The sequence below is a fragment of the Heterodontus francisci genome, chromosome 3 (genome assembly GCF_036365525.1).
Source record: "Heterodontus francisci isolate sHetFra1 chromosome 3, sHetFra1.hap1, whole genome shotgun sequence".
In the NCBI taxonomy this organism is placed as follows: domain Eukaryota; kingdom Metazoa; phylum Chordata; class Chondrichthyes; order Heterodontiformes; family Heterodontidae; genus Heterodontus; species Heterodontus francisci.
The window spans coordinates 142545522-142568418 of record NC_090373.1 but is presented as its reverse complement, the minus strand read 5'-3'; the positions used below and the strand labels follow the sequence as shown (position 1 = coordinate 142568418).

Genomic DNA, 22897 nt, shown 5'->3' with positions numbered 1-22897 from the left:
CAGCGAGGCCCGAGGCTGGCCCAAAATTATTCCTCGGACCTCATTTTGCAAGAGCTACTGGCACCTTTAATAATTTCATTTAAAAAGAAATGTTAAAATTACCTTTTGGAAGCAGTTGCTGCCTAGTCTGCAGCGACTGCTTAAGAATCCCAAGCAGAGCATAGGAACAGGAAGAGGCTGATCTGTGGCCTTTGCCCTATATCCCTTATATCTTTGGTTAACAGAAATCTATCAATCTCAGATTTAAAATTAACAATTGGCCCAGTATCAACTGTCATTTGCTGAAGAGAGTTGCAAACTTCTACCACCTTTTGCATGTAGAAGTGTTTCTTAACTTCACTCCTGAAAGATTTAGCTCTAATTTTTGGACTACGTGCCCTAGTCCTAGATTCCCCAACCAGCGGAAATAGTTTCTCTCTATCCTACCCTATCAGTTCCTCTTAACATCTTGAAAATTTTGATCAAATCACCCCTTAGTCTTCTAAATTTCACAGAATACCAGCTCTACTGTTCCTCATAATTTAGCCTTTGGAGTCTAGGTATCATTCTAGTAAATCTACGCTGCAGTCTCTCCAAGGTCAGTATATCCTTCCTAAGGTGTGCTGTCCAGACTGCTCACCAGTACTCCGGGTGTTGTCCAACAAGGTCTTTGTATAGCTATAGCATGACTTTTTTACACCCTTGTATTTTAGTCCCCTAGATATTACGACCAGCATTCCATTAGCCTTTTGATTTTTTTAATACCTGTCCATGACATTTTAATGGTTTATGTACCTGGTCCCTCAAATCTCTTCGGACCTCCACTGCTTCTAGTTTTTCACCGTCTAGACTCTGTTCTATCCTTTTATGCCCAAAAGTGGATGATCTCATACTTCCCTATGTTAAAATCCATTTGCCACAGTTTTGCCCATTCACTTAAGCTATTAATTGCTCTTTGTAAATTTATGTTTCCATCTATGCTGCTTACAATGCCTCCTATTTTTGTGCCAGCAGCAAGATTGGATATGTGGAGCACCTGCTGCTGCTCCACTCACTTGAAACCCATTTCTGCAAGAGAGTCTGAGACAGGTATTAGGCCCCTCATTGAGATGGCATGACCTAACCCCTGTTTTCAGCAGCTTCCCAGGACACCTGCAAAACTGCTTATACCAATATAGCGACACCCATAGTACAGGCACATATCGGGCACATGGTGTTTCTCCCTGCGTTTGGACCTTGATTCCCTCATTTTCTGTTTGGAGAATGAGGACTAATTTGCACTCCATGACGTTTTTGGACTTGTATTGATACAAAAGGCTCCCATTTCAGGATTGTTCTGAATTTGTAGCCAGTTTGAATTTGCATTGAGCTGTTTAACAAGCCTTATTCACACTTGCAAAGCAAGGACTGTGACTGATCATATAGTACAGATAATAATGGTCTGCTTCCGCCTTCCCACCTTCAAACATCCTTGCACAAATAGAACTCATTAGTGTGCAGTACATTGAATGTTGAATTTTAGATCAAAGTCAATTTGTTTCTATTTTCTATTAAATTCATTCAAAAATGTTATTGAAAAGATGATGAGCAACATTTCCATTGAAGATGAAATCAACAGTTACATGTAATTTCACTTGAATGTAATATTGATGAGTGTTTCCACCCACAAGCCAAGCTTAAAGTCTCAAAGCTTCAGGTATTCTGCTGGATTCAAAGTGGTCTTTGAAGCAGTCTCTGTGCCCTACAGCAAGCCCAGATCAATCCTCAATATCTAGTGATGTGCGATGTGGTAGCAGAACTGATGCTGTGACTCTGTTTTACTTGCGTTCTAAGCTTGAAAAGTTTTTACTTTTTTTATGCATGTATTTTTTCACACAGTGATTGTGTGTGTACACAGTTTGCCTGTATACACAATAGCAGGTATAAAGGGGCCACACTGTAATATGGGCATAAAAATCCTCCATTCCTTTCTTTTATTTTGTTGAGTGACCAATCTTCATGAAACTCTCTCTGTCTCGCACTCATCCTCAATACAACCCAACAAGTTTTTTGTTTGTTTTTCTTGCTGCAGCCAAATGCTGGACTGAGTTTCTGATTTTATTCTCCATTTTTCCCATCGTCGCAGGGGAGATAAAAGAAAAGGCATTGAGTTTTCTATTGGTAATAATCTGATCAAAAATCTATACAATTGATCAATTTCATAGAAGCATTAATATTGCAGCAGAGGCGAAGTGACCCACTTCAAATCCAGTTTCCCACCTGTGTATAACACAGGTGAGTGGTGTGGTCCAGGATTTCTCCCAGTTCCATAACCCCTTACCACCATTTCTTTGACCAATGGCTGCAAAGACTTGCACACTTTTAAACAGTTGTTGCCCTGAGCTTAAAAAGGAAGATAATTATTAAATTGTCAGAGACCCTTAATAAAAATTGTTTCTGTGCAAAATAAATGGGACATTACATGTGCGGCACTATAAGTGGCAACTTTGAAATTGACATCGATGCAAATGGGTAGTTTTTGTTTTTTGGATGATATAAGTGACTGTCCATTTTAAACATGGATGTTTTAAATGGTGGGGACTGTAACTTTATTTTGCAGCAAGTTGTATATTTTGTTTTAAGCAGTCAAGCACTGTTGACTTGTGCACTGTGAATATTTCAGTCATGGTAAATGGGAAGATCGTGTTTTCCGCCCTAAACACACACTTTTTACAATCATTTTCTCATTCCTGCAACTAACCTGTGACTTTGTCGGAAACTAATCCTGTTCAATATGTTGCAAATAACTTCCTGCCATAATAGGGCCAAATTACTCAGAAGGTCACAGTTTTGTTCGTTTGACCTGAAATTTGTTTGAAGGATTTGAATGAGGGAAGAATTTTTAATCTCGTGCTATTGTCAAGCCCTAGGATAACAGAACATGGAGGTTATTCTATCTGCCTTAACAAAACCATTATAGGACCATTAGTGTGTGGGGTTGTTTAGTGCTTTATTCTCAAAGTCTGGACATTGCTGTCAGTGCATTGAGACAGCAGCAATTGTTCGGAATGTAGCTCGTAACATTATGTTGGGTGTATTTTCTAAAGTGTGGCGAGTCGAAGAGACTTAGCAATTGGCAGGAAAAAAGATAGAAGCGCAAGGGGAGAGCCAACTGCGTAACAGCCCTGACAACCAATTTTATCTGCAGCACCTGTGCAAGAGTCTGTCACTCTAGAACTGGCTTTTATAGCCACTCCAGGTGCTGCTTCACAAACCACTGACCACTGGTCAATTTGCTTACAGAAAACCTGCAGAAAAGTTCAAAACATGGGTATGGCGCTGTCAGTGACTCTTATGGTAACCATGGCATCAATTATTATTGACAAGTTTGCTGTCCACAAAGTATTAAGCTGCACTATTCAGAAGGGCTATTGACTTCTTAATTTTAACCACTGGCCAACAGCAACATAAAAGTAATATTTTTACAGAACAGCTGCTTTTCCAGAACATCACCCACATCTGTGTTGCCACTTGAGCCCCTGGGCACAATCCTGCATGCTGGATGATGCAAAAGGGACTGTATCTCAAGATGGACAAAGCGTGTGACTAGCAGACAGAACCTTGTAGGGCAAAGCCTCAAGAACCTTGGATGTATCTTGGCATTTTGTTCTCCTTTAGCTTAGCCTACTTAATTAATAATTTCCTTTTATTTATTATGATCTCTCACATCTTGCTGTTAACCAATTCAATACTTACTTCCCAATATTCTCTTTTTGTAAAAAAAAACAAATTGAAACAAAATACTTGTTAAATATCCCCACCAATTTCCATTTATCATGTACTAACTCACTTTGATCCCTTCTGTAGCATCCCAGTTCACTTTTAACAATTCTCTTTTTACTGAGAGTTTTGCACGAATGACATTCTTGAATCTGCTTCCTGGGAGTGCAAGAGAGTGATCTCCAATTTTTGCTTACCTTTTGAGGAAAACCTGAATCTGGGTTTTCCTCTTCTATTGCACCCTAAATCAATTAGCATAGTGGGAAAAATGAAGCAATGGAGGCTACTATCACTTTCCTGTCCTGACCTGGATTTTCCTTGCCCCACCCCTACAGGAACTACCACTGGCCACCTTTTCCCACCCACCATGTGTCAATACAGATGGGAAGATGCGGTTTGGCATCCTGGCATACTTTCATCCCTCCCGCCTTTCTATTGCTATTATTCAGGGCCTTGGTGAGGCCACACCTGGAATATTGTGTGCAGTTTTGGTCTCCTCATGTGAGGAAGGATGTTCTTGCTATAGAGGGAGTGCAGCGAAGGTTTACCAGACTGATTCCTGGGATGGCGGGACTGACATATGAGGAGAGATTGAGTTGGTTAGGATTATATTCGCTGGAGTTCAGAAGAGTGAGGGGGGATCTCATAGAAACCTATAAAATTCTAACAGGACTTGACAGGGTAGATGCAGGAAGGATGTTCCCGATGGTGGGGGAGTCCAGAACAGGTGTCATAGTCTAAGGATACGGGGTTAATCTTTCAGGACTGAGATGAGGACAAATTACTTCACCCACAGAGTGGTGAACCTGTGGAATTCGCTACCACAGAAAGCAGTTGAGGCCAAAACATTGTATGTTTTCAAGAAGGAGTTAGATATAGCTCTTGGGTCTAAAGGGATCAAAGGATATGGGGGGAAAGCGGGAACAGGTTACTGAGTTGGATGATCAGCCATGATCATGGTGAATGGCGGAGCAGGCTTGAAGGGCCGAATGGCCTACTCCTACTCCTATTTTCTATGTTTCTATGTTTCAATACTGCTCCCTAGACTGACAGGAGAAGCGCCCGGTATAGCGCCTTTCATGTCCACAGGACATCCCAAAGCACTTTGCAGCCAATGAAGTATTTGTAAAGTGAAGTCACTGTTGTAATGTAGAAAACAAGGCAGCCAATTTGTGCACAGCAAACTCCAGCAATGTAATAATGACCAGATAATCTCTTTTTGTGATGTTGATTGAAGGATAAATATTGGCCAGGACACTGGGGAGAACTCCCCTGCTCTTCTTCAAAATATTGCCATGGAGTCTTTTAGGTCTGCATGAGTGGGAAGATGGGGCCTTGCTTTAAGGTCTCATTGGAAGATGGAAGGCAGCTGTAGGATCTAGCAGAGGCACCTCTCCCTCCATTTTGGTTCCAAATCCTCACCCCATAGGCCTTGCTTGGGTCAAGGCCTGAAAGCATTTTTTTTTGCCTTATCCTCTTTGGGAATTCTGTCTATTAGATGCCTGACTGTCTGGTCATTGGTAGCAGGGTTTCCTGCCGCCACTACAGTCAACCTTACATGGCAAACGACTCAAAACGCAAGAAAATGGGCTAGGGAGTGCAAGCAGAAATTCTGTCTTACCACTACTGTGCCAAGGAAAGAGAAATTCAACCCCTGGTCTGTTTGTAAACACAGCGGAGATAGAAACTCTGCAGGTTGGGAAAATCATATTTGCATTCCTCTGCATTAGAGCATGAGGCATTGATGCTGCCAAAATGCCTGTGATGAGCTTTAAAGAGCTGAGATTTGATGTTTCATACTCAATAATTCTTTCATAGAGTTGGATTTTATAAGCGCGACGAGCTTCAAAATGGGCTGCACTTCGCAGAGCCGCCGCAATATTAAATACAGCGGCTCATTTAAGTGGTCAGGGCAGACCACCCTCCTCCTCGAGCCCTTCCATTTAGTTTAAATATTTAAAGAGATAGTCATTTGAAATTTATTTTTAAAAATTAAATAAATGTTTCTCTCCTCTCTCCCACACCCCCAATAACCATACAATTCATTCCTTGCCCTCTTTCCCAACGCCTCTACCCCTTGCAAAATACTTACCTGGTGTACCTGACCTTCCCCCACCCCCACCACCATCCACCAAAGTTCATAAACTTTTAACTTCACACCTTCCCACCATCCCCTACACTAATAGTTTGGCCCCGCTCCCCCCGCCCCCCACCTCCCACACTGAAATACTTACCTGTTTCCCCTTCCACATCCGTGTCCCGCATCGGATCACTGATCCGAAGGTGAGAGAGTGCTGGCCACCGCCACCAATATCTGAGCGGGATGGATGGCGGGAGCGGGTAAGTGATTAATTCATTTATTTGCAATTTTTTAAATATGGAACTTCTGCGTCTGTCACCAAGCAGTGGGGGGGTCACCACAAGGCCTTGCCACTGTTGGCAATATTGGGCAAGGCCTTCCTGGCATCGAGGCCCATGGTAGGCCTCTGCCGGAGACATTTCCTGATTTCCCCCCCCACCCCACACCATGATCCCTGACGTCAGGGGGCTGTAAAATCCAGCCCATAGAAAGAAAGACTTGTTTTTGTATAGCACCTTTCACGATTAATGTATCCTCTAAATTTTTTGTAGTGCACGGGCAATTTGTTAAATTGTGCAGGCCCTTCAAATTTTTTTGCATGGCCAGGCACCCAAAGTAACTTAAAGGAGCCTACTTGTGTGCAGCCTGTGTGGCAACTTTTGGGTTGCTGCACAGCTTAGAGGGAATTTCACAATATTCCAAACTGCTTTACAGTCAATTAAGTGTAGATGTACAAAGGGACCTGGGTGTCCTCATCAATAAGTCACTGAAAGCTAACGTGCAGGTGCAGCGAGTAATTAGGAAGGCTAATGGTATGTTGGCCTTTATCACAAGAGGATTTGAGTACAGGAGTAGTGAAGTCTTGCTTCAATTGTATTGAACCTTGGTTGGACAGCACCTGGAGTACTGTGTGCAGTTTTGATCCCCTTACCTTAGGAAGGATATTATTGCTATAGAGGGAGTGCATCAAAGGTTCACCAGACTTGTTCCCGGATTGGTGGGACTGTCCTATGAAGAGAGATTAGAGAATACAGGCCCAGTTTCCCCAGAGTTTTGAAGAATGAGAGGTGATCTCATTGAAACTACAAAATACTTAAAGGGATAGACAGGGTAGATGCAGGTAAGATGTTTCCCCTAGTTGGGGAGTCTAAAACCAGGAGACACAATTTCAAAATAAGGGGAAAGCCACTTAGGACTGAGATGAGGAGAAATTTCTTTACTCAGAGGGTTGTGAATCTTTGAAATTCTCTACCCCAGAGGGCTGTGGAAGCTCAGTCATTGAGTATGTTTAAAGTAGAGATTGACAGATTTCTAAATACAAATGACATAAGGGGATATGGGAATTGTGTGGGGAAAAAGGCATTGAATGGGTTGATCAGCCATGATCGTATTGAATGGTGGAGCAGGCTCGATGGACTGAATGGCCTACTCCTGCTCCTACTCCTATGTTCCTGAGTACTTTTGAAGTGTTATCATGCAGGCAATGCAGCAATTTGTCAATTTGTGCACAGCAAGATCCCACAAGCAGCAATGTGATATTGATCAGATCATCTGGTTAGAGGTGTTCATTGAGGGATAAATATTGGCCAGGACACCAGGGATAACTCCCCTGTTCCACTTCAAATTCATGCCATGGGATCTTTTACATCCACCTGAGAGGGGAGACCAGGCCTTGGTTTAACGTTTTATCTGAAACACTGCACCTCCAACAGTGCAGCATTCACCAGGAATGTCAGTCTAGATTGTTCTGCTCAAGTCTCTGGCTCAGCTGACAGTGAGAAATGCTGTGCTAGAATTTGAGATGTTAATTGCATGGTTACTATGCTATGAACGTAGGAATTAGTTGTAATTTTTCTCCCCTATTCCAGAGCTCCAGAGATTTTGTTTAGACCAGAGGTGATTGGAAGAGATCACTATGGAGTTCATGAGAGTCTTCTCCGCGCCATTATTCTCTGTGATGTAGACCTGAGAAAAACCTTTGCTGCAAACATCATTCTTTCAGGTAAATTGGCTGGCCAGCTGCTTCAAGATAAACTAAAATTGAACTGCATCACTTAATATGGCATTGGTATATATATCGTAAGATTTTATTGATTCCTTTAGAGGGCATTCTCTTCATGAAAAATGGTTGGCAGGTTTTATTTGTTATTATGTAACCTTTCAGCAGTTCATGGTAGCAATGATTTACTTGCCTTACTTCTATTACTATGCTGGTGGAGGACAATGTTAAAGAATAATGCATTTATACACAGTCTGAGAGTACATTTGATTTCATTATTCCAGTTAGAGATATAGGTTGAACTATCTATTCCACAGAATATCATTGTCATGTTTCAGGACTTTATGATCCTTTTTCAAAAGAAAGGATTTGAAAAAGGAGCTCTTATTAATGCTGGATTTTCTAAAAGCAAGTTCCAGTCAAGGGTACCTAGACAAAGGATGGTTGATATGTGAAATGAAAGTTATTTTTCTCCAGATATCAAGCAATTTATTAGCTTGTCAAGATAATAGAAAAATATCTCTTAGCCACTGTGTTGGAATACTCTTGAATCTATGTATGTTTGTTCCTGAAGCAGGAGATAAGAAGAGGGACATGGACACTAAAGAGGTAGTCTAGTTTTGTAGCAGAAACACTTCTGGGACAGAAAAGGTCCAGAATAGGTAGGAGCTAAAAGTCAGAATGCAGAGGTGTACAGAGATAGCATTACATATTCATTGTTTCTGTTATTATGGGGATAAGTTGTATCAATTGAACTAAATAAATCTAATTATCATTCTGCATATTCACCTTATTGCAAAATAAATCACATTAACAATTTGATGGCAGACTGAGACGACACTAGATGAGGCGAGACTTTGTTCCGAGAGATTAAAGAAATGCGCGTACCTGGGAGGCGGATATTCGGTTCAGGTCACAAGGGTGGGTCAATGTTATATTGCCAGGTCATGATTCAGACAAGTAGATATCAGGCTGAGAGAGTCAACTCCCATATAAGGAAGACATCCAGACCACTTAGGGGAGCAGATGACCTCCCTGAACATGAGAATGTGTCTTTGGCAGACTCCAGTTCATAATGCATACATTCTACACTTTACAGTTTAACATTGTTCACTATCCTATACTTCCTCAGCTCCTGGTGTGGATTAACTCATTTTTACAGGTCTGAAGAACCTTGACTGTCCATATCAATTGGTATGGTGACTGGCTTGATTGTCACACTTTCTTGAATCAGCCCAGCAGGACGCTCCCTCTGTCTCTTCTAAACTACTTTCCTTCCCTGGGCTGTTCCGTTGGCTCTGTTGAGTTAGGGTTGAGAACCTGCAGCACTCTGGGATCTAAGCTACAGTCCTGCGTGTAGAACTATGTTCTGGGGGGGGGGGGGTAGGTGGGGGTGGTGGTGGCGGTCTCTATAAGCATTACCTTAGTGTACAATGGCTTTCCATAGGTACCATTCCTGGCCATGTCCCTATTCAATATCCCTCTCAATTGTAGTTACTTTCATGTACTCTTCTGGATTTTACCAAGCCCCCAACGTCGGGCTCTGTGGCAGGAGGGGCTGGAAGATTGTTCCAGCAGAGACCCACCATGGAGCCCAACGCAGGGAGGGTCAGGCCTGATCCATACTGGCTCCGTGGCCTCGTCGCCCCTCACCTCCCATCGCTGGGCAACAGGGCCTGCATCTAAATATGTAAATGAATAAAATGAGTACATTAACATGCACTTACCTGGGATCTTACAGGCCCACCTTGATCTTCAATGCGGCAGTCCGCACTCCCGCGCCTTCAATTTCCTGTCTGGGGAAAGCAGACGTAACAGGGGGAGCGGGGGGGGGGGGGAAGAGTTAAGATTTTTAGTGCCAGTGGGGGATGGGATAAAATAATCATCAGTGTAGGGGATGGTGGGAAAGGTGAACTTTGTCCAGTTTAGGGGGTGGGGGTAGGGAGATGAGGGAGGTCATATTCCAAAGGTAAGTGTTTTGGGGGGAAAAGGGCACATAATTTATTTGTTAGTGGGGGGTGGGAAAGGAGCATTAGAATTTTATTCCTTACATTTGAGGGCCGTGGGGGGGGTGGGAATTCTCTTCAAAAAGTTTAATTTACAGGCAGGGTCGGCTGCCCTTTTAAAATGGCACCAACGCCTGTGCACAGGCAGGTGATGCCATTGCTGGCTTCGGACAGCCTGCTCCCACCTCGAGATTGTGGGTGGGGGTGCAGGCCGACCCGGGTATTTAAATGAGCCGCCGCACGGCAGATCACGGCGGCTCCGCTGTTCCATTTCTTTTGCTTACTGTTCCTACTGTGACTCTTTGCGTGTGCTTCACATCAGCTTGCTGACCAGTTATCTTAGTATTTCAGTCTCCTGGGCTCCTACTCTTCTCTCCTAGCTCCAGTACTCTCTTGATTACTCCACTCACCTACGACACTCCTGGACTTCCTTAATAACCTCACAGCGGGCACTCCCCAGACTCCTGCTGTATTTTTATAGCTGTGCTGCCCAACCCTGGTTTTCTGTTGCTCAGTATTCCTGTGCTTTGTGTATTTGATTCTCCCTCAGACTTCCTGCTTCTTGTTTCCCTACCAGTGCACCCCTCTCAGCCAGCACACAAGTGTTTTGGGGCTCTCGCACATTTCTTTTCATTCCCAGACATCCCATTTCCTCTGAGATTGTTTGCAGTGCCAAAGGTTCCCTTTGATTATGTGCATACACCCTTTAATCTCCCAACCACCCCCACAAACCTTCCCATCTCTTGCTCAAATATTACAAAGCAGGCGATGAGAAGACTTGCAGGGGGAGGGGCGTGCATGACTGGTGCAAGTTGCTGCTATTAAAGGCTGTCTATCATTTCACCTGTCAAGATATTGACGAAATGTAGAACTGACTCCACGTTCAACCTTTCTGATGTACTCCCCTGATCTAACATTTTTTTTTAAAATGCAAATGTGGCATATTAACACATCTGGCTTTATTGATAACTTAATGTGAGATGTGATTGCAGTTGAAAGAATAACTGTTGCTCACTGGGTTATGAGATTTATTTTACTCACTGCAGATGTTAGGCTAAATCTGTTGGATACCAGGGCAAATCATGAAGTGTGGACAGGAAGGACCTGTTTCCCCTAGCAGAGAGGTCAATGACCAGGGGGCACAGATTTAAGGTGATTGGTAGAAGGATTAGAGGGGACATGAGGAAAAACCTTTTCACCCAGAGTGTGGTGGGTGTCTGGAATTCACTGCCAGGAAGGGTGGTGGAGGCAGAAACCCTCAATTCTTTTAAAAGATACCTGGACATGCACCTGAAGTGCTGTAAAGTGCAAGGTTATGGACCAGGTGCTGGAAGGTGGGATTAGTTTGGGTGGTTATTTTATTTGTCCGGCTGGCACGGACACGATGGGCTGAATGGCCTCCTTCTGTGCCATTATTTTTCTATGGTTCTAAGGGATCCTTGTAAGAGCATTGCTCACTAGAGCCTGATTAATTCACATGATCTTCCTTTCCCCATTTCATACTGGGTAAGAGTTATGACCTTCAACGAGTCCTCAGTTGTTTTTCTGGTATCAGTAACAGTAGCTAGCATCTTGTGACAGTCTAGTTAGAAATAGTTTTCAAGCCTTTTCCTTACTGGGTTATGAGATGACAGTTTTCAAATGAGTAACTGATCCAAGTTGGACCAGCAAGAGTCCAGGTTCCATACCCAAGTGGCTAGCTGATTTCAGTCAAGATCTCAGGAAGAGGATTGCAATTGGGTTGGAGAGGAGAAAATTGGATGAGGAGAATAAACTATGCTTAAAATGAAGTTGCTGTTGCCATAAAAAAGGCCTTTTAAATTTGTTTACTTTCTTAAAGGTGGAAACACAATGTTGACTGGATTAGCAGCAAGAATACAAAAAGAAATCTCTTCCATGGTGCCTCTGGACTTGTCAAAATATGTACACATTGCAAGCCCAGCAAATCGGGACTTCACAGTGTGGAGTGGAGGTGCTGCACTGGCAAGTTCATCTGCCATTGAGTGTGCCTGGATCAGCCGAGAAGAATATTATGAGTTTGGTCCAAAAATTGTTCATAGGAAGTGTTTTTAAATTAGAATTCCTGGACAAAGCATTTTAAGGTTTTATTTTATTGATCTTAAATGCAATAATGATTTCAATGTTAATTGAAAGCAATATCCCAAAATAAGGTCTATGCTTCTTTACAGCAGGTGACTTTTTTTTTTAAACTGTGCTTCTATTTATTTGGTGTTCTGACCAGAATCATAATTTCCCACCTGGTCCCTGTTTGCAGGGGGAGCCACAGGCCTTAACGTTTCATTGCTTGAAGCTTAATGTTTCAAAGTTTGTTTTTGCAAGTTCTGTTCTCACCTCTGCTGTTTATCGTGGACAGAAGAAAAATTACTTAGCTGCATCCTGACAGTACTGAACATTTGAGCACTAACCTCAATGCCACAGAGTGGGAGGATGCAGGTACAAATTTTGATCCCTTCATATGTTAATTTTGTATTCTTGGGTGGTTGGGAGATGGGGAAGGCAGAAGATGCTGAGTTGGAGCTGTTGACATCTATGTTGGGGGAAGGGAGGAAAAAGGTGGAAGCAGAAGAAAATGAAATAGGTTTGCCTATTCAGAAGGGGAGTTGTTAGAAGGTTTGAATGCAGGCTACATATACATCTGCCCTTTTGAAAAGGAAAAGGAGAGACTTGAGATTAGCTGAACTGAAGAACTTTATTAACTTGGAAGGAAAAATTAGCAATTAAAAAGAAAATGTATCTTCTGGAGCAATCTGTACCTATATTCAAAGAAATGTTTACTACATTCAGCATCACAGAAGAATTTTTGTTGACATAAATACATGGAAAATCCCCATTCCATTTAAAATTTGTACCAGATTCTGAATAATAGAAACAACCTTAAAATGTCCTTTACCCTGGGTATGTGTCAGTATCTGAGACACAATCATTGACTAGTTGGGAGGATTGAGGCAGAGTGCCAAAATTCTCTCTCCATGCAAAATAGTGGTTCTATTTTAGAGGCCAGTCATATGTGAATATATTTTTAAAAAATCAGTTAAAATACAAATTTTATTGATAGATCTGGGACAATACCATCACGGGCCTTTTCTGAGATTCACTTCATGAAATGTTTTAGCTAGTATAAATTGCCCTGAAACTTTGTACTGTAATACATTTGTTACTTCATGACCTTATTCTAAAAGCTGCTTCTAGAAGAAATATGCCTTAGACAGAAAGGGTAGCCAGATTTTAGGAATGTATTTTTAATGTGCCACTGATGGGGTGAAATTCATGCTCCTTTGGAAAGAATTAGAAACTGCAATGTAAATGTTGCAATGATCATCATTTTTGGGAACTGCTTTTTATTACAATTCTTGTTCCAATATTACAATATGTTTTTCGCTTTTATATCAGTATTGCTATTAAATCCTGATAATGTGAATCAAGTTTGCCAAAAGATCTGTTTGAAATGGAACCCCTGAATAACAGGAGTGTTGGGAGCAGGTTTGTGCTTTCTCAAACTCTGCCGTGATACTGTGATACAATTTACCATCTTCAAAGAACAAGGTAATTCTGAGGGAAATGGGAACCAGTTATCTGCCAATCACATCCATCTGTTTATATTTTTAAATGTAACAGTCTGATACATGGCATGTATCACTCCAAGTGCAGCACATACATGGAAGGCAAAGCATGTCACATTTTTCTGATTGGCATAAATAGCTATGTTTGTTGACCATGCTAACTTGCTCAGTTATTTGGCAGATAGGAAATGCTGCCAGTACTAATTATGAATGAGGAACACTCAAATCTAATCATTTGAATCATTTTTTTTTTGCTGGGAATCGGGAACAAGGAACTGCCACAAAATGAACAATCAAATTCCTCAACCATTTTATTTCAAGCTGCTTTTAGTCATTACTTTCCTTTCACATTCAGATTGGTATATGGCTAAAGAGATTTGATGAGATATTGAAATTGAGTAAATAAATAAAGGAACATGTGCAAGAGACATGTAGAGACATTGGGTGACGTTTGGGAAAAGGAGAAAAAGGCTTTCTGATAAACTGAGAAATACAAGTAAAAAAATGTGGGAACTTTACACAAAAAATTAGACAGAAGAAGAGAAGGACAGAAATTTATGGAAGGGGATTTTATTTGTTCTGGAACAATATACCAGCAATTATCTTTTCTAATACATCCTGTCATTGTAAAACAGCATATTCTCCAACTTGCCAAAGCAATGCCACAGGAGGTCTGCTAGTACCTACTATAAATACACACATTGATGTGATCTGCAGGAAAACAACTACTATCAATATTAACTACAAACAGAAAATGCTGGAAACACACAGCAGGTCTGGCAGCATCTGTGGAGAGAGAAACAGAGTTAATGTTTCAGGGATTAATATTACTTATTTGTAGAGTTAAACACAAATTGAAAAGGATGCTCATCATAATTTCATGAATCACAGTATTGCTGATGGCTTATTTTCTTGAGGTGACGCTTCATTTTATTATGTTGGATTACTTGGACAAAAATGTATCATTTACTGGTGAGCAAAGCATGATGAACAGGACCTTTCTTTCTTTCAAAATTGTGAAATTTTTGACTGTACCATGTTCTGAAATGATGAGGCTTAAGTATTATACAATGTACAAATTTATCTTTTGTTCTAAATAAATGTATTTTTAAATTTAAACATCAGTTTTAATGAGACCTGTGATGACTCCTTGTTGCAATGTCTCTGTCCAACTTGGAAAATATTTATAACATTCCCTTGAGACCATTATCCCTTCCATAGATACAAAACCCAGGAATGTGTCAGAAACAAGGTTACTATTGCACAGATGTCTCTTTGTTTCCTGAACATTTTAAAAAGATTTTTGCTTTTATTAATGTATCAACACTCATGGTAAGTCAGATGATGTGTTATTTTATGCCTGAGTCATTGGTATGTGCTCCATGCTGTGTAAAAAAGTACCCTTCTATTCAGCTTCGATTGCATCCTCCCAGATCCCAATTTGTCCCTCCATGTAAGACAACTCCACAGTAATGAAAAGATGAATGAGTGTTAGGTCAAAGAGAATACAGAGAGACAATCAGCTCAGCACAGAGTAACAGCTAAACTTGGTCAGTTTTTAATGGGCAGGCAACTTTTTGCTGCTGCCTGCAAATCTCTCAGCTCATTTCTGTGTCTGGCAGAGGGAAACTTCTCTGACCCATTTGAGTATCTCAATGGAATGGAATGAAATGTGCGTGGTTGTACATAACAACCACCCCTTTGTTTACCAGTTAACACTCCAAATCATTATTGTTAAAATGAAATTATAGGCTACTGGCCTAAAGAAATTGCTGTCTTGGAAGTTATTCCTTAATAAATTGCATCTCGCATTACAGGCACATACGTTTGGAAAAAAAAATCCACTCAGATGCTACAGGTAAAATCCAAATTGCATAACCTCTTGAGACCTGTGGCCACACCTGATTTTCTACTGCCTGACAAATCATGGGGGCAAGGCTCCCTCCCTACATTCATTTCCATATACAAGGAACCTGTAGGATTTTGATAAAGCAGATGGGGAGAAACTGTTTCCATTAACAGGAGGGTCAGTAACCAGATCTACAATCTTAACTACTAATCTTTATTCATTCATGGGGTATGGGTGTCACTGGCAAGGCCAGCATTTATTGCTCATCCCTAATTGCCCTTGAGAACACTGGTCCCAGCATAGTTCAGGTGCAGACCGTCCCAACAGTACAGCCTCCACTTTCCCCAGTACTGATGCCAGTGCCCCACGAACCGAAACCCACTTCTCCCACAGCAGTCTTTCAGCCACATATTCATTTCACTAATCTTATTTTTATTTATTTAGAGATACAGCACTGAAACAGGCCCTTTGGCCCACCGGGTCTGTGCCGACCATCAACCACCCATTTATACTAATCCTACATTAATCCCATATTCCCTACCACATCCCCACAATTCTCCTACCACCTACCTGCACTAGAGCAATTTACAATGGCCAATTTATCTATCAACCTGCAAGCCTTTGGCTGTGGGAGGAAACCGGAGCACCCGGCGGAAACCCACGCGGTCACAGGGAGAACTTGCAAACTCCACACAGGCAGTACCCAGAATCGAACCCGGGTCACTGGAGCTGTGAGGCTTATGTGCCCTCTGCCAATTGGCATGTGGCTCAGGTAATAATCCAGAGATTATTACCCTTGAGGTTCTGCTCTTCAGTTTGGTGCCTAGCTGCTCATACTGTCTAAGCAGAACCTCAGAACCTAGTCCTACCTGTGTCGTTGATACCTACATGGACCACGACAACTGGATCCTCCCCATCCTACTCCAAGTTCCTGAGCAGATGTCCTGAACCCTGGCACCAGGTAGACAACACAGCCTTCTGGACTCATGCACTGGGCTGCACAAAACAGTGTTAATCCCCCCTCACTCTACTATCTGAATGCACGTAGCATTCATAACAAAGTAGACGAACTGATAGCGCACATTGAAGTAAATAAATGTGATCTGATAGTCACTGCAGAGAGATGGATTGGATCCTGAATATTGAGGGGTATATGATGTTCAAGAAGAATAGGAAGCTAGGTAAAGGTGGAGGGGTAGCACTCTTAATCAAGGATGGCATTCGTGCAATAGTTAGAGATGACCTTGGTTCAGGAGACCAGATGTAGAATCGGTTCGGGTGGAGATGAGGAATAGTAGGGGAAAGAAGTTACTAGTGGGTGTGGTCTACAAGCCCCCTAACAGTAACAATAATGTAGGACGAAGTATACAGGAAGAAATATTGGTTGTTTGTGATAAAAGGACAACAGTAATCATGGGTGATTTTAATTTACATATAAACTGGAAAAATCAGATTGGCATTAGTGGCTTGGATGAGTTCATAGAATGCTTTCGAGGTAGTTTCTTACAGCAGCACATTCTGGAACCCACCAGAGAGCAGGTTATATTAGACTTGGTATTGTGTAATGTGACAGGATTAATTAATGACCTCAGAGTAAAGGCACCTCTAGGTAGCAACAACCACAATATCATTGAATTTTACATCCAGTTTGAAAGAGAGACGAGTGCATCTAAGAGTAGTATGTTAAACTTAAATAAGGGCATGAAAGCTGAGCTAGCTGAAGTGAACTGGGTTACTAGGCTAGGAGATAGATTAATAGAGAAGTAGTGGCAGATATTCAAGGGGATATTTCAGAATACTCAGGGTAAGTATATTCCCGCTATAAAGAAAAATTCTATGGAGAGGACCCTTAACTAAAGAAGTTAAGGAAAGCATCAAACTTGAAAAAGCATATAATTGTGCAAAGAAGAGTGGCAGGTCAGATGATTGGGCAGAATATCAAGAATGACAGAGAATGACTAAAATGTTAATCAGGAGAAAGAAATTAGAGTATGAGAGGAAGCTAGCTAATGAAATGTAAAAATGGATCACAAGAGTTTCTACGGGTATTTAAAAAGGAAAAGAGTTAGTAGAGTGAATGTCAGTCCTCTAGAGGGTGAGAATGGGGAGTTAATAGAAGATAATAAGGAAATGGATAAAATGAAGAAATATTTTGCTTCTGTCTTCACTATAGAGGATACAAATAACATTCCAGTAATAGCTGTAAATCAGGAGGTGGAAGGAAGAGAAGAACTTGGTGAAATTACAATCACCAGGGAAGCGGTACTGACCAAACTAATGGAACTGCGGGCTGACAAGTCCCCGGGTCCTGATGGGTTTCATCCTAGGGTCTTAAAACAGGTGGCTAATGAGGTAGTTGATGCGTTGGTGTTAATTTTTCAAAGTTCACCAGATCTTGGAAAGGTTCCATCAGACTGGAACATAGCAAATATAACCCCTCTATTCAAGAAGGGGGGAGGCAGGAAACAGATAACCATAGGCTAGTTAGCTTGATGTCTGTCGCGGGGAAGGTGTTAGAATCGATCATTAAGGAGGCGATAGCTGGGCACTTAGAAAAACTCAAGGTAATCAGGAATAGTCAGTATGGCTTTGTGAAAGGGAAATCGTGTTTAACCAATTTATTGGACTTCTTTGAAGGAATAATCTGTGCCGTGGATAAAGGGGATGTTAACATAATGTACTTGGATTTCCAGAAGGTATTTGACAAGGTACCACATAAAAGGTTATTGCGCAAAGTAAGAGCTCATGGTATAGTGGGTAACATATTAGCATGGATAGAAGATTGGCTGGCTGGCAGAAAACAGCGAGTATGCATAAATGGGTCATTTCCTGATTGGTAGGATGTGACAAGTGGAGTACCACAGGGGTCTGTGTTGGGGCCTCAACCTTTTACAATTTATATCAATGACTTAGATGAGGGGAGCGATGGCACGGTAGCTAAATTTGCAAATGACACAAAGATAAGTGAGTGGACAAAAATCTGGCAGATGGAGTATAATGTGGGAAAATGTGAAGTTCACTTTGGCAGGAAGAATAAAAAAGCAGAGTATTACTTAAACAGAGAACAACTGCAGAACTCCGAGGTGCAGAGGGATCTCGGTGTTCTAGTGCATGAGTCACAAAAAGTTAGTATGCAGGTACAGCAACTAATGGAATGCTAACCTTTATTACGAGAGGAATTGAGAATAAAAGTAAAGATGTTATGCTTCAGTTACACAGGGTATTGGTGAGACCACATCTCGAATACTGTCTGCAGTTTCGGTCTCCTTACTTAAGGAAGGATGCGAATGCATTGGAGACTTTTTGGAGAAGGTTTACTAGATTGATACCTGAAATGGGTGGGTTGTCTTATGAGGAAAGGTTGGACAGACTGGACTTGTTTTCACTGGAGTTCAGAAGAGTGAGAGGAAACTTGACTGAAGTTTATAAGATCCTGAATGGTCTTGACAAGGTGGATGTGGAGAGGATATTTCCTCTTGTGGGGGTGTCCAGAACTAGGGGGCACTGTTTTAAAATTAGGGGTCGCCGTTTTAGGACAGAGATGAGAAATTTTTTTCTCTGAGGGTTGCGTAACTTTGGAAATCTGTGCCTCAAAGTGGTGGAGGCGGGGTCATTGAAACATTTTAAGGCCGGGGTAGATAGATTCGGCAAGGGAATCAAAGGTTATCGGGGGTAGATGGGAGTGTGGAATTCGAGACCCAAACAGATCAGCCATGATCTTATTAAATGGTGGAGCAGGTTAGAGGAGTCGAATGGCCTACTTCTAGTTCGAATGAAAAGATGGTGGTGAGCTGTCTTCTTGAACCGTTGCAGTCCTTGGGGTGTAGGTAAACCCACAGTGCTGCTAGGAAGGGAGTTCCAGGATTTTGACCCAGTGGCCGTGAAGGAACAACAATTGATTTCCAAGCCTGGATGGTGTGTGGTTTGGAGGGGAACTTGCAGGTAGTGATGTTCCCATGCAACAAAAACAAGAAATGCTGGATTCACTCAGCAGGTCTGGCAGCATCTGTGGAAAGAGAAGCAGAGTTAACGTTTCGGGTCAGTGACCCTTCTTCGGAACTGACAAATATTAGAAAAGTCACAGATTATAAACAAGTGAGGTGGGGGTTGGGCAAGAGATAACAAAGGAGAAGGTGCAGATTGGACCAGGCCACATAGCTGACCAAAAGGTCACAGAGCAAAGGCAAACAATATGTTAATGGTGTTTTGAAAGACAAAGCATTAGTACAGATTAGGTGTGAATATACTGAATATAGAACATCAGCAAGTGCAAACCTGAAGAAAAACAACCTGAAAAAAACAGTGGGTAAGCAAACTGAACAAACTAAGATGAAATGAAATAAATGCAAAAAATGTAAAAAGGAATGCAAAAAAAAGGAAGAAAAAATAACTAAAAATGACTAAAAATGAAAGTAAAGTGGGGGGCTGTCATGCTCTGAAATTATTGAACTCAATGTTCAGTCCGGCAGGCTGTAGTGTGCCTAATCGGTAGATGAGATGCTGTTCCTCGAGCTTGCGTTGATGTTCACTGGAACACTGCAGCAATCCCAGGACAGAGATGTGAGCATGAGAGCAGGGGGGAGTGTTGAAATGGCAAGCAACCGGAAACTCAGGGTCCTGCTTGCGGACTGAGCGGAGATGTTCCGCAAAGCGGTCACCCAGTCTGCGCTTGGTCTCCCCAATGTAGAGGAGACCACACTGTGAGCAGCGAATACAGTATACTACATTGAAAGAAGTACAAGTAAATCGCTGCTTCACCTGAAAGGAGTGTTTGGGGCCTGGGATAGTGAGGAGAGAGGAGGTAAATGGGCAGGTATTACACCTCCTGCGATTGCAAGGGAAGGTGCCCTGGGACGGGGACGAGGTGGTGGGGGTAATGGAGGAGTGGACCAGGGTGTCGCGGAGGGAACGATCCCTTCGGAATGCTGACAGGGGAAGGTAGGGGAAGATGCGACTGGTAGTGGCATCACGCTGGAGGTGGCGAAAATGGCGGAGGATGATCCTTTGGATATGGAGGCTGGTGGGATGAAAAGTGAGGACAAGGGGAACCCTGTCACGGTTCTGGGAGGGAGGGGAAGGGGTGAGGGTAGAGGTGCGGGGAATGGGTCGGACACGGTTGAGGGCCCTGTCAACCACAGTGGGGGGAAATCCTCGGTTGAGGAAAAAGGAGGTCATATCAGAAGCACCGTCATGGAAGGTAGCATCATCAGAGCAGATGCGTCGGAGACGGAGAAACTGGGAGAATGGAATGGAGTCCTTACAGGAGGTAGGGTGTGAAGAAGTGTAGTCGAGGTAGCTGTGGGAGTCAGTGGGCTTATAATGGATATTGGTAGACAACCTATCCCCAGAGATGGAGACAGAGAAGTCGAGGAAGGGAAGGGAAGTGTCAGAGATGGACCATGTAAAGGTGAGAGAAGGGTGGAAATTGGAAGCAAAGTTGATAAAGTTTTCTAGTTCGGGGCGGGAGCAGGAAACGGCACCGATACAGTCATCAATGTACCGGAAAAAGAGTTGGGGGAGGGGGCCTGAGTAGGACTGGAACAAAGAATGCTCGACATATCCCACAAAAAGACAGGCATAACTAGGACCCATGCGGGTACCCATAGCGACACCTTTTACTTGAAGGAAATGCATGGAGTTGAAGGAGAAGTTGTTCAATGTGAGAACAAGTTCAGCCAGGCGGAGGACGGTGGTGGTGGATGGGGACTGGTTGGGCCTCTGTTCCAGGAAGAAGCGGAGAGCCCTCAAACCATCCTGGTGGGGGATGGAGGTGTAGAGCGATTGGACGTCCATAGTGAAGAGGAGGCGGTTGGGACCAGGAAACTGGAAATTGTCAAAATGACGTAGGGCGTCAGAAGAGTCACGGATGTAGGTGGGAAGAGACTGCACCAGCGGAGAAAAGATAGAGTCTAGATAGGAAGAAATAAGTTCAGTTGGGCAGGAGCAGGCTGACACAATGGGTCTGCCGGGACAGTCCCGTTTGTGGATTTTGGGAAGGAGATAGAAGCGGGCTGTCCGGGGTTGCGGGACTATGAGGTTGGAAGCTGTAGAGGGAAGATCTCCAGAGGAGATGAGGTCAGTGACAGTCCTTTGGACGATGTTCGGTGGTGGGGTCATGGTCCAGAGGGAGGTAGGAAGAGGTGTCTGTGAGTTGGCGTTGAGCTTCTGCAAGGTAGAGGTCGGTACGCCATACAACAACAGCACCACCCTTGTCTGCAGGTTTGATGACCATGTCGGGGTTAGACCTGAGAGAACGGAGTGCCTCAAGTTCAGAGGGGGACAGGTTAGAGTGAGTGAGGGGGGCAGAGAAATTGAGACGACCAATGTCTCGCTGACAGTTTTCAATGAAGAGATCAAGAGCGGGTAAGAGGCCAGGGTGAGGGGTCCAGGTAGAGGGAGAATGCTGGAGGCGGGTGAATGGGTCTGCTGGTCGGGGGGAGGACTCCTGGTCAAAGAAGTGAGCCCGGAGGCGGAGGCGACGGAAGAAGAGCTCAACGTCATGCCGAGCGCGAAATTCATTGAGGTGGGGGCGTAAGGGGATAAAACTGAGTCCTTTGCTGAGTACAGAACTTTCAGCATCAGAGAGGGGGAGGTCAGAGGGTATAGTGAATACACGGCAAGGGGTCAGATCAGAAGGGGTGGGGTCAGAGGGAAGTGAAGCGGAAGGAGGATCTGGAGGGGCATTAGTCCCCATCAGCTGCTGGAGCTTGCATTCCTTAACACCTGAAAGGAAGAAAAAAAGTTTTTTGTTAATGCATCGGATGAGACGTAAGATGAGATGAAACTGCGGAGTAGAACAGATTTGAGATAAGGTGAGACGGTGCTGCTGGAGAGAGAGGTCCAGTGTGTGCATATGGCGGCGCATAGCACTCAGTGTAGATCTCAGGATGCGGCGAGAGTAGCAGTCCGAGGAACGTTGTATTTCTCGGAGATACCTGTGATCCTGGGTGGTTTCAAAGCATGATGGGTGAAACTGCAGTTGGAATCCACGTGGAATCAGTCGGAGCCGGAGACAGTCACTGAGGAAGGAGATGTGGCTGTGAAAACGAGTTTTGGTAGATACCTTATCAAACACCAGGAGGGAAATAGAAAGCAATGAAGGTGAACAAGGTAAAAGAGACAAACGAAAATCCCGTCGGAGAGAAGAGCAGAACTTCTTCAAGGTAGGCATTCCTGGAAGAGAAGTGGCAGTGAATTAAACACTAAAATAAAAGCAAAATACTGCGGATGCTGGAAATCTGAAACAAAAACAAGAAATGCTGGATTCACTCAGCAGGTCTGGCAGCATCTGTGGAAAGAGAAGCAGAGTTAACGTTTCGGGTCAGTGACCCTTCTTCGGAACTGACAAATATTAGAAAAGTCACAGATTATAAACAAGTGAGGTGGGGGTTGGGCAAGAGATAACAAAGGAGAAGGTGCAGATTGGACCAGGCCACATAGCTGACATAGTAGTGATGTTCCCATGCATCTGCTGCCCTTGTCCTTCTAGGTGCTAGAGGTCACGGGTTTGAAAGGTGCTGTCGAAGGAGCCTTGGCCAGTTGCTGCAGAGCAGCTTGGAGATGGTACACACTGTTGCCACTGTGTGTCAGTGGTGGATGGGGTGCCAATTAAGCAGGTTGCTTTGTCTTGGATGTGGTGTTGAG

The 22897-nt window shown here is 43.1% G+C and overlaps 1 protein-coding gene across 1 annotated transcript in view; it reads left to right on the top strand.

Moving 5' to 3' along the window:
* The window catches only part of LOC137362204 (uncharacterized), a 130597-nt gene extending 118491 nt beyond the window's left edge, over window positions 1-12106 (top strand). Inside the window, exons 17-18 of the mRNA XM_068026658.1 lie at window positions 7687-7820; window positions 11664-12106. Coding sequence (XP_067882759.1) covers window positions 7687-7820; window positions 11664-11896 — 367 coding nt within the window. The 3' untranslated portion in view covers window positions 11897-12106. The remainder of the gene's footprint in view (window positions 1-7686; window positions 7821-11663) is intronic.
* Window positions 12107-22897: the final 10791 nt, after the last annotated feature.